A 13353-nucleotide genomic window follows, 5' to 3' on the forward strand; every position below is an offset into this window, starting at 1 on the left:
TCCATTTTTCATGTATAGGGTCTTTCATTGAGCATTTCCTATCTTTAAAATTATATAAAACAAATTGTGTGTGATATATTATCGATTTTTTTATGCGTTTGAAGGACCTATTGCTGCAATTATGTGTAGAATATAACATCGTTCAAATGTCCGCACGGCTTTTATGGTTATGGTCTGCAAAAGGCAGAGTTCTTATGGGCGACGGGAAATCGACTGTCTCAGATTCTATTGCACACTCTCACGGACAGCGGCGATGTTTTCGGCAGATCTTCTGTTTCGATGATATACGGATGTTTGTCAATCATTTACTGACCCAGTAGACGTCAATTTATCCACCAGATTGCGAATAGTCCTTTCGGTAGGACGATTATGGCGACCACGCGGTAGCGGACGATTGTAGCACGCGTTGCCCGAACAGAATAGATTTTTTATACAAAAAAAATATTATTTGTTCGTGTTGTTGAATGCTATAATCGTCCATGGTAATGTGGCAAAACAAACTGAATAAATTAAAACTAATTTGACAGATGTAGCTACAATAAGATGACCGTTATCAACTTCTTCGTTATCAAGTCCTTGGTAGGAGACCCTATATTTTCATTGATTTGAATTTTCCAATTTGTACACATAAAAGTAAATTCAGAACTATTTTCTGGTCTTTTTCTTATTTCTAGGTATAAAAGCAATAAAAATAACGTGTGTATAACCCATGCTCAAAAATTCTGTAGACCGGTGTTATCGATTTGGTTGCGAATCGATTTGATGTCGCTATTAAGCGAGATGTTCATAGCGTAAGGTTTAGTATGTCGTTTTTATGTGATTTGTTTTATTTGTATCTTCCTAAAATTAATTCCTATCTTTACTCTTACTGTCTTACTCTTACATTCCTACCTTTATCCTTACTGGTATTCTCTGCTCCAGACATAAAACTATATACATATACATAGCATACATATAGATATAAACGGGAAAGTATATATCTTCTTATGCTAGCCAGTGTCTTATTTCTCAAAAGGCAATTTAGAATCGTTAGGAGTTTGAATTAAAGTATGTAACATCAAAATGAAACTACTTACTTATCTTTGGAAACTATGCAGGTAGTTAAATGTTTAAATATGCGAAGGTTATTTCTTACAAGCTGACGTAAATAACAATTCGTATTTATTTTTTGCGTATTTAAAGTTTGTTGGACAATTTTATTACAAACGTTTTAAGAAATGCTTTATTAAGTTTAGTTACTTAAAATTATACTCAATTAAGGACCTATTTAATTTTAACGCATAAATCACGTAACATTTGGGCTAATCTAAAACAACAATTACTTTGTTTAATTGTATATTTACATAATTTACATAATTTTATGATAAATTAATACGAATGTAGTAACTATAAAGCCTTTGGATAAATTGGAAGCATTTATCGTATGGAAAAAAAAATGTAAGTTATAAATATTTCGTCAAAAGTAAGAACTTCACTTTGCCAATTGCTTTATTTTTTAAGGCTTCTAAAGGGTAAAAATGGAAGCTTTCGCTGTCTGTCCGTGTGGCCGTCTTCCCGTATGTCAGAGACCTCTATGTCTTGAATTATAATAGATATAAATTTGTTTTCTTCAGGATGTGTATTAGTATACAATATGCACGCTATAAAATCAAATACTAAAATAAAAAAATAAAAAATAAAGGGGAGTCTCCGTACAAACAACGGGTATTTCTTGACATCTACTATCTATTAAATTATTGATTATAACCCATGAAAATTTGGTAGTATCTCCAATATTCTCGTAGCGATAATTCTGCTGTATGCTGTTCGCTACGTTTTCGACATCAATTCACTACACGCTAGACCCATTTGTCGCCAACATGACGTAACGAAGGTCATTCTACTCGGCTGACTTTGATTGCTTAAAAATCATTATATTTATTGTAAAATAAAATAAACAGAGATTCTTCATTTAAAATAACAATCTGCACTATTTTCCCCGTTTATCTGTTGTGGACAACCCAGCGGTGTCCCACCGTTGGGCTCGAGTCTATTCTCAGTGATAGGGGCTTAGGCCATAGTCCACTGCGCTGGCCAAGTGCGAATTGGTTAACTTTACACACATTTTTAAGTTGGTAGAACCCGTATGATTGGACTCCGGAGCCATCACCGTCACGCCTATTTCTGCCTAATAACAGCAGCGTTAAGGACTGCTGTGTTCGGCTTTAAGAGGTAATATTTATTCGAAACGTTTCCACTTAGTCCTCAGGGCATAACAACGCATCTGTAGCCAATCTCATGCATAGATTAGTAAAGATTACTCACTCCTAACAAGAAAATGTACCCAGTTTTGAGAATTGAAATAGTTGCGTAAAAAAGTTTTGCCACGTCTCCCTGCTAAAATGTCCCTAAAATATTTGAAATAATTATTTATTTATTATTTAAATTATGCAGTATCAGTTATTTATTCGTAAATTTTCTCTAAAAATGTTTTTATTTGTCAATAATTCAAAAAACGAACTTACTAATAAGCCGTTTGTGGCTTCATTCAATTTCAAGGCGTCGAAGTATCTTTACTAATCTATGATCTCATGTAGGAATTTATTCTTATCGAGGGTTGATTGCAGATGTTCATGGGCGGCGGTAGCCACTTAACATCAGGTTGACCGCATGCTATTTCTGTATTAACAAGAAACGTAAAAAGAAATAAGTAACTAGGTAAGACGTTTCTTACATTCAAATCCTCACACTGTGATTTTGGGTGCCATGGGCAATGCGCATACACAAACACCCGCGACCCGCGGAGCGGCCACCATACCGGTCTGACGCGCAAATGGTCCCGGGTTCGATCCCCGGCCAGACAGATATCTAAATGATTTAGATTTCTGTTTCTAGGTCTGGGTGTTTGTGTATTTGTCTATGTGTGTGTCCATGGCACCCACGACGCAGGGAATCCTAGTGTGGGGTTGTGAGTGTAGAAAGCGTTTATTTATTATTACACTAACACCCAGGACAGAAATCTAAATTCGCGATTTAGCTATCTGGCTTGTCATCGAACCCAGAGCTCTCTGCGCGTCAGACCGCTGGTGAACGCTCCGCTCGGCAAAGATTTATCAGAAGGGTCATTAGACCCTTAACTATAGGGTGAGTAAACCATACTCCTTGGTCAAAGCTTGATTAACATGATTCACAGACTTTGCCCTTTAGAGACCCATAATTCTTTACATGGAAACCTATGGTGTACATTTGAGTCATAGTTCAATTTACAAGTTCATACTGACGAATCTAAGTAATTTCTTTTAAACTATTTCCAAACGGTAATGACTATTTTTTGTTAAGAAATGCCAAAGAATGTATTGCTCATAAAATATGAAATTATGTCCATATTGAATAAGTTTCAATACTTTATAATAGAATATTTAACTTGTAAATAAATACAAGCGTAGAGACCCATTTATGCCTTATTTTTTTAGATAAAGATACACCCCTACTAGCTGATAGCTAAGAATGGTATTCTACTCGTCAAATATCTTTGTCCAAAGTACATTTTATGCAATAAATAGGATGACTTCATCCAATTTACTAGCAACACCGATATTTGACTAAAGATTTTTCCAGCTAGAAGAATGCGTTTCTAGCTAGAAATACCACCCTAAGATGGAACGTCTGGGATAACAATTTTTAGCTTACCACACGATATCTACTGTTGTAACAGAAATAGGTGCGACTATGGTGTCTCTGGTATCGACTACAATTACAAAAAATATCGATCACCTTACTTTAATTCTTACAACCCATAATAATGTTTTCCCATCGAATGCATCAAATTTCAAAACATCATCATTTTTTACCATTATACGATATATTTCCTCGTCGCTCTATTATCCTACTTACTATTTCCGTATTTCGATTACGAACACGATTTTGCAAACGCTAAACGATTTATTCGTGATATGAATGCATCTGTGTATTATGTAAGAAAATACCACCGAACACTTAACACCAATCAATAAGTACTTAAAATAATAAAAATGTATATTATACTAACTGACCCGGCAAATGTTGTGTTGCCATATAAATAAAAAAATGTTAAGGGTGAACACTTATCACTTAGGGGTATACAAAATAGATAGTAGCCGATTCTCAGACCTATTGAATATCCATATAAAATTTGGTGAAAATCGGTAAAACCGTTTCGGAGGAGTACGGTAACTAATATTGTGACACGAGAATTTTATATACAAGATTTAATGCATGTATAAATAAAGGCAAAGTTATTTTTTATGTAATGGATATAAAAGTTAGGAGAGTAATATAAGGTCTAATCTAAAGAGTAAAAATTGGACCATCGCATCTTTATAATGAGTCAGAAACTTACCAATTAACTAATTATTCATTTACTAACTCAATCCGCGCTTTCCTGTGAATGAGTTTAATAATATTTATTAGGGAATTAAGTAAAGGCCCGTTCACGGTATCATGGAAACTTTGAGATAAAAAGTAAAATAAATTAAAATAATAATAGTTTAAAAACTAAACACCACGCTAAAATCGCACAAGGAAAATCGTTAATCCTGATTCCTGACGATCCTATTGAGGTGAACGGACTAAAATTATTAAAATCGTGTATTGTCATCGGTTTTTAATAATTATTCAAAATTTTTAATTAATCGGACCGTTCAAAGTAGGTAAAAATCGAGTTCAAAGATTCCGTTACATACATACATACATACAGGTCCAGCTAATAAAAGCGTGATAAAAAACACTTGTGTATTTTTTTAATATAAGAGTAGCAGACGAGCATGCCGTCCACCTGATGGTAAGTGGCTACTGCCTCCCATGGACATCTGTAATAAACCCCAGATAGGATTAGATATTCCTACCTGAGGTCGGCCACAGATGCGCCGCTACCCCTGAGGACTAAGCTGGAATGCCTCGGAAAAGTCTTTCTCCCTTACCACAAACCGGAACACAGCAGCACCTAACACTGCAGTATTAGGAAGAAATAGGTGTGGCGGTGGTGCCGCCGGAGTCGAACCACAAAGGGTTTACCACCTTCATTTCATTCACTCTATTTTCAACAAGAAATTACCAATTATTTATTAAGAATTCCATTGTCCACAGAGTGGTGCCAACGCCTAAAAAGAAGAAGGAGACATCGTTTGCTATCATCGCTGAGCCGCCGGTCTCCAGGCCGACCAGCCCGAAGTCTCTTCCTGTAGAGATACGGCCTGGAAGAGTCTCACCCTTCAAAGGTAAGACTTTTTAACATCTTGTTAAACCTGAACCTAAAGTTAACTGACAAAACGTGTATGATCATGTATCATTTTATTGGCAAGAGGAATATTATTATAAACATGCCATTAGGAAAAAATACTAGATATCATTAATTAGCATTTGAAAACTTTGAAGGTATATTGGATTAAATTATGTTACATACAGATTACGTAGGTATAAGAAAATTCAGTGATCAGTTACTAAATTCAGACATAAAATTTGGTCAAAATATTATTATTTTATATTACATGTTGAATGATAATTTAGTAGCTGTTATATTTTTAATATCATATATCCCCAAGGTCGAGGGTTCAGAGAAGAGACCTCAAGGCACAACACTCCAAAAACCTCAGCGGCCAACTCAAGGTGCAGCTCTCCACCAAGGAGAAGAACCAGCTCGTTGTCCAGAATCGACAAGATGGCAACAGCCACGCTTCCACCTCCTGTCCACCTCAACAGGCCTCATTCACCACGAAACTTCCTTAAAGAGAATATAGAAGAAGTAAGAGAACTGAGCGAGTTGAATAGAGAAAAGCACGAAGCAGAGGCAGAGCAAAGGCGGCGAGAAGAAGAAGAGGCGCTGCTAAAAGAAATGGGATTACTAGATAAGAAAGACTCTAGAAGTCGGGTCAATTCACGAGCGAATTCAAGAAGTAATTCGCCGATCAAAATAACAATAAAATCACGATCAAGTTCCCCGTCAGCTGTATTGTATTACGAAAACATTCCGGCGAACAGCAACGACTTCGTGAACCCAGACGATGGGCCTAAACCTGTGCCACATAGATCCAGGTTAAGATCGATGTCAAAATCCCAACCGCAGTCAAACAACGGATCGCCGAAGCATTCGAAGATACCGCAACGGCAGAACTCCGTTTCACCCGTCAGGAACAGTCGTTACGATATGTTTACTCATCGAAGACCATTCGAAACTAATCTCAACAAAAATCAAAGGTTCATATCGAACAGTACAAGCAGCATTCACGAAACAATAAAAATAGGTAGCAAAGTCCACGATAAACGAGCTATTAGTAAGAGTACTCAACACTTAGATATATCTCCAACTGTCATTAAAAGCAAGCCTCCTATATCACCGGGCAGAGGTGGACCCCCACCTTCGAATAAATCTATTAACGCTAAAAGACTCTCTCCTATCGTCGGGACACCAAGTAAAAGTCCTATCGAAGATGCCAAATCTGGTGCAGCCAAAGCATCATCGAAACCAACTCCAGCCCCGAGGAAACCAGCTAAAACTACTGGTAACACACCAGCTGCTACGTCTAGATTGAATTCCAGAACTCCTAGTAGGGCTGCAAGTAGAGACTCTAGTCCTGATAAAAGAAAAAATGCAACTAAAACCTCACCACCAAAGCCACTTAATAATTCCTCAAGACCCGTTTCCAGGGTAGCAAGTTCAAAAACTACGCAGAAACCTCCAACCACTACTAAAAGTGAGGTGAAAAAAACAATAAACAGGACAAATAGTAATAAGAGCCTCACAAGGACTCCTAGCACTAAAGCGTTAAACGAAAAACCACCAATGATGAAGAAAAGAGACAGCAAAAAAGACTTGACAGAAAAGGCTAGGTCAACTAGTAACATCAATGAGGTAGGAAAAAGTAGTACTGCCAAAGAAGAAGTCAAAAAAGATAAAGAAAAAGAAAAAGACGAAACAAAAAAAGAATTAACCAATGGAGATATCGCAAAAGACGTAGATGAGATAACAAAGCAAGATAATGAAACTCAGTACGACAAGGCAACAAATGAAAATGGTGAATTAGTAATACTAACAAAGAAAAATATTGTATCGATGACGACAGCAGCTATTACTTCGCAACCCTTAGAAGTCGTAGCCACAGTCACCAATCAGCTACCGACAACTTTTGAAAAGGCTAGAGAGAAAGGAATTTTCGAGAGATTGAGCTCAAAGGAGTCATTATTACCAAAAGACGATGAAACAGATGCCATTAAGGAGGGTACAGAAGAAAAAGAAAAAGTAGAAAAAATAGAAAAAGAAGAAAGGAAGCCACCTCCAAAGCCTCCTAAAAGTAACAGCGAAAAGGTATTCAGTGATGATAGTGTAAAATTAAAGCTCTTGCAGCCTCCTTATAACAATCCCCAAGTAGAGCGAGTAAAACAAAAAATAGACAGCATCTTGAAAGAGCCGGAGATATCCACAGAAAATATTCTAGCAGCAACGCCAAAAGCAAGGCAACACATACAAAATACTGCTGAGGAAATCAAAACCGATTTGAACGAAATAAAAAATGACGAAATTATTAATTTGACACAAATTAAAGACGATACGATAAAACAGAGCGAAGAAATAACAGCCGAAATACGTTCTGAGGCGAGCAAAATAGTCGATAGCATCATAACACCAGTGGAGGAGCCAAAAGAAATCGTAGAGAAAACTAGAATAGAAATAAAAGAAAACATAGAACCGATAGTTATGGTTGTTAATGAGAAGAAAACTAATTCAAAGACAGAGATAGAGAAAATAAATGAAGCTTTGGTGAAAGGGGAGCCTGAGGTGGAGGTACAGAGTTCTAATTTGTCAACGCCGGGAGTTGAAAAGTTAAAGGTTCCAGCCAAAACTGATGGTGACGAATCTGACAGATCTGCCCAAAGTAATGGCGGGTAAGTGTTTATTATTATTTTCACGCATTAATCTATCCATTCGTTAGACGATACTTATCAATTAGTAGCTACTATACTGAAAAAATATAATAAATGGCACACCTAAATATAAAAGTAAAATTTGGCATGAAATTGCCCACATAGATCTACCATAACTCTACCGTTTTTGAAGTCTACTACTTCGAAAATAGGATGAGATATTCCCTTTTGTCATTAATTACAAAATTTATGGTGACCTACGTTTGTACTTAAGTAAGTTTTCAACGGATTGACATTAATATTATTAATTTAAAATATTATTGTAATTTTCTAATTTAAAGTATTGCTAATAGACATTTTGCGCATTGCAAGTAAGGTATTATTTTCACACACTAAAATTGTGAAGCATTTAGTTCAAATTTACAATTTAATTTTCGGCTAAAATGTACTTCCGATAAGTCTCCTAATGTGTTATTAGTATCATTATTTTTACTGTCACATTTGTGACTTTTACCAATATCATTACAACGCAAATGTTAATAAAGTAGGTGGAAATAATATAAGAATCGATCAACATTACATTACTTCGAAACATAAACGAAAGCAAAAACATAATGAAGACGTTTTGCAAAACGTGTTCAGTGGCGCAAACAATTACTTTCATAACGAAATCGACAATAATGTTTATTCAAACCGCACGGCGTCTCTGGGGCGTTATGTGCGATAAACGGTGAAAACCGAATCTCAGGGTACACTTTCATGGCTTGGGGACTACTTTCCGTTAAATAACTAACTTTCGCCCGCGAACATTTTTTTTTTATAATATAGAGTAGCAGACGAGCATGCAGTCCACCTGATGGTAAGTGGCTACTGCCGCCCATGAACATCTGTAAACAACCCTAGATAGAATTAGATAATCCTACCTGAGGTCGGCCACAGATGCGCCGCTACCCCTGAGGATTAAACTGGAACGCCTCGGAAAAGTCTGTCTCCCTTACCACACCCTTCAAACCGGAACACAGCAGCGCCTAGCACCGCTGTTATTAGGTAGAAATAGGTGTGGCGGTGGTGCCGCCGGAGTCGAACCACAAAGATTTCTACCACCTTCAAAACATCCCTGAGATTTCAAATTTAAGGGAATTCTGTACGATCAACAAATGAAAGGGTAAACTAGATTTTTGTCGTTAAAAGCTTATGTCACTCAAAATATAGATAAGCCTAAGTATATGATGGATTATTTATGTAGACATGTACCAAACACTACATCGTACGTCAATAAGCAAGGAGTGTGTTACCAAATTTCGGTAATGTACGCAGTACTACACGAAATGTTTCAGTGAGTTTTTCCCTCTATCGTAACTCCGTTATTATTGCACTTGAAGGCATGAAATTTCGTATGTTAATCCTTATTAAGTAGTATATAAATTACATGCAGAAACATTGTAAATTATGTCGTGTTTTTGAGATGTAAAACTTAGTTATTTTTCTTCTCTGTGATGACTTAGATAAACTTAGGGAAGATGAAGATTTTCTGATAGATTGAAACCAATTTCCTTGAAGTCCCCTTAAACCAAAGCTTCTCAAATAGTGCTCGGGGATCGGGCCACAAGTTTCTTCTTAAAAAAGAAAACCGCAAAATATTTAAACTTGTAAAAGGTATCGTAGTAAAAAAGATTAATTAAAAATTAGTAACCGCTATACCTCCTCTAACCTTGAAAAGCAGAAGCCTAATTCTATTTATTCGCTGATTAGGCGTGCAATTATGTTTTAAAAAGAGGCGTAATGCTCTGTTGCCATTACTATGTCTTAAAATGAGGCCATCATATAGCAATGGGGAATGAATATAGCAAGGCAATTGAGATACTTTTCTTTTGCAATAACAAGACTAGAATATCAACTGTGCGTGCATCAAATGGTTTTATTACAAAAATGGAAAGTTGTTGCCAACTGTTTTCGACCTCTGGCGCATATGCATTTAACTGCAGCACGTTTTCGATATTATGTTGAAAGTGAACGCTCAATTACTATATTGTCTTTCTTCCTAATGTAACACTGATGTATGTTATAAATATATATGGCATAGTTATTAGAAACTCGGCATCTCAATCGGAGGGTCCAAGAGTCGAATCCCGGGCTCATACTTGTAATAAAAAATGTGCATTTGAAATGAATTTATTACTCACTAAATGGGTGAAGGACACAATCGGGAGGAAATCTTTACGCTTTAGAGTTATTTAAAAACATTTAAAGGTGTATAAAGTCTACCAATTCACAATTGACCAGCGCTTTGTATCATGGCTTAAACCTCTGTCACTCTGGGCCCAGTAGTGCAATAGTTTTTTTATAATATAGGAGTAGCAGACGAGCATGCAGTCTACCTGATGGTAAGTGGCTACTGCCGCCCATGGACATCTGTAATTAACCCCAGATAGGATTAGATATTCCTACCTGAGGTCGGCCACAGATGCGCCGCTATCCCTGAGGACTAAGTTGTAACACCTCGGAAAAGTATGTCTTCCTTACCACACCCCTCAAAACGGAACACAGCAGCGCCTAATACTGCTGTTATGTGGCAGAAATAAGTGTGGCGGTGGTGTCGCCGGAGGCGAACCACAAAGGGTTCTACCACCGTCTAATAGATAGTAGATAGTAATGGTTTGATGACAAATATTGTTGAGATATTAGTATTAGTGCTCTTTCTTAGTCCTCACAGACGTTTTAGTCTTATTCTTTAGCCTATTTGGGTCCATAAACGGCAGCAACCATTTAACATTTGGGCATGCTTATTTGTCGAAAAAGCCGTTTATATACTTACAGAGAGTAACCGAAGTGTGCTAAAGAGACTTAACTGGGTAGTAGTGAAATGTGCGCGCTGTGTGGTGCACTGTACCCTGGTCAGCGTATCGAGCGGTGATTCGCGTGACAGAAACACTATTAGCATACTGGGCTATGGTAGGGTTGACGGCTGTTTCTTAAGATTGGAATAGATTTTTTTGTACGTGAATAAAGCAGAAACTCGAATTTTACCCACTTTGGACGGTCCGATTATTTTTTTTTTTTAACAATTATCAAAAACCAATGACAATACACGATTTAAATAATTTTATCCCATTCTCCTCGCCTGGATCGTCAGGAATCAGGATTAACGACTTCCCTTGTGCGATTTTAGCGTGGTTTTTAGATTTTAAACTATAATTATTGTAATATAGAGTCTATATTATTAAATTATTATTATTAAATTTGTTCGTGGCGTTTGGAAGAAGAATGTAAATATTGTTTCGGAGGTTACATCTATGGTAATTTGCTTGAAATTTAAAAACCAAATTGTAATTTAAAAATAACAGTAACTTTTTTGATATAAGTCACAAAATTTGCAAACGAGCATGTTGTCTGAAGTAGGTTCTTATTAACTTCAAACCGCAACGTACAAGGCAATATATGGCATAATTACATTAAGGATATACTTTAATAAATCTTATCTGTAGCTAATATTCAAAGTTCGACAACCCAAGGCCACTTGAGTGTAATCTGCCCTAAATTACCGTTAATTTCCGTTGCGTAAAAATCTGACGCCATTTTCGATATAAATTTCGCATATTTTATACAAGCCATCGTCATTATTATCAAACGGCTGGGCACAGGTCTCCTTTCATAATAAAAAGGATTTTGGTCACAATGCTGGCAAAGATTAGTAGAATACGATTGAGATTGAGGCAGAATTAATTTCGATTGAACAGTGCTATTTCAGTAATGTTTCCTCGTGATGATTTTTCAGCATTAAAACAACTCTTATGAGGTAACAGATATGCGTCGCTGCAATCACCAGCCACTAAAAAGGGCGAAATGTATAATAGGATATTTACGATTATCGAAATAACATCTAAAATTTTCTGTTTAATTAGTAAATCCTAAAATATTTTCATTTCTCTTAAAATATTTTCAGTATCTGTAAATGCTGTAATAGACAAGGGTTTGATACTCGCTTTTCAGTCGATAAATCCCAGTTTCAAACCCCAGGCACCTTCGAGCTTTCAAAGTTATAAACGTATTAAAAAATAATGATCACTTTCCTTAACGGAGAAAGCAAATATCCTGAAAAAATTATACATTTCTATACCTAAAATAAGCATGTAAAAGCAGAAAATTCGAAGTTAAGATTTAAGTTTAAGAAAATTATGGTCATGATGTTATTATAACAATTATCACAAAGTTTTGCCAGCCCTGAAGGTACACAGGGCTACACAAGTTTTAATTACCGTTTTGTAATATTTCATACCTATAGTTTGTTTACATGTTTAATAATGCAAAGTAAATACTTTTCAGTGAAACAATTCAATTAGTAGGTAATACTTTTTCACGGGTAGGTAGTATGAATAGTAGTACTCGTACTTAAGAATTACTATCCTGGAGGGCAAACCCCATAGATTTTTTTAAATCGGCGATGTAGTTGTCATCACGACAAAATGTATTCTTACCAGCAAAAAATATATAGGTATATATTACCAAATTTATCTAAAATTTCTTTAAAAAAATATTATTATACTTTCGCTTTTTCTGGACTGTCGCCGTCAAAGATTTATTGTTTTACTTTTTTCTGTTTAAGTATAATCCGCGCCAAACTGCTAGTCCGCTCTGAAGTTGTTGCGAGCAACTATAGTCATACAATTTGCTATGGCGACGGGATTCAATTCTATAGTCAGAGCGGACTAGCAGTTGCCGTGGACTATACCTAATAGTAACCCAGTTAAACAATTTACGATTTTTCCGTTTTGGCCAAAAGTTTTACAATGTGAGAAGATAGCAATGCTCAACCATGGGACAGTAACGTTTTAACAGCAAAACCTCGCAAATAGGTACCTATTAGAAATTAATTATGTTTTGCGTTTACAACACCTTGGTTAATAGCATAGGAAAGCTCCAATGATAACCACGTTAAATCTCTCCTTATATTCTTGAAGTATCTATATCCGAACTAGTGATCCTCACTTGACTAATGGTCGATGTCCTCATTCTCAAAGGATTACTCCCGCTCCTCTCACAATGATTTTTAAAAGATTAACTAATCGAACATGCAGTGTATCTGATACTAAATGGTCACTGCCGCCCATGGTCCGTTATGACTAGGTACAGGAAAGGGGTTCTAACTGAAGTCGAACCCACTGCCAGTCTTAGGAGTCCTTAGAGACTAAGATGGCCACCTAATATGTATATTAAACAGCGCTAGACCCTCAATCCTCATCCCCGATAGAAATATACTGGTAGAAATATACTTATTTATTTATTTATTTATTTATAGCATAACATAACATGTAATTTACAGGCTTAACCTAAAACATTACATGTGCTCAAGAATACTTTAGATACTTTAACTCTAAGGTGGTAGAACCCTTTGTGGTTCGACTCCGGCGGCACCACCGCCACACCTATTTCTACCTAATAACAGCAGTGTTAGGCGCTGCTGTGTTCCGGTTTGAAGGG

At 36.3% G+C, this 13353-nt stretch overlaps 1 protein-coding gene across 1 annotated transcript in view; it reads left to right on the forward strand.

Annotated features, from left to right (window-relative positions):
* LOC140745785 (uncharacterized) overlaps positions 1-13353 on the forward strand; it is a 70616-nt gene that overhangs the window by 44737 nt on the left and 12526 nt on the right. Inside the window, exons 2-3 of the mRNA XM_073077689.1 lie at positions 5104-5234; positions 5559-7896. Coding sequence (XP_072933790.1) covers positions 5104-5234; positions 5559-7896 — 2469 coding nt within the window. The remainder of the gene's footprint in view (positions 1-5103; positions 5235-5558; positions 7897-13353) is intronic.

This window comes from Epargyreus clarus, unplaced genomic scaffold, assembly GCF_041222505.1.
Source record: "Epargyreus clarus isolate Ecla_fem2 unplaced genomic scaffold, WU_Ecla_fem_2.2 ptg000011l, whole genome shotgun sequence".
Classification (NCBI taxonomy): domain Eukaryota; kingdom Metazoa; phylum Arthropoda; class Insecta; order Lepidoptera; family Hesperiidae; genus Epargyreus; species Epargyreus clarus.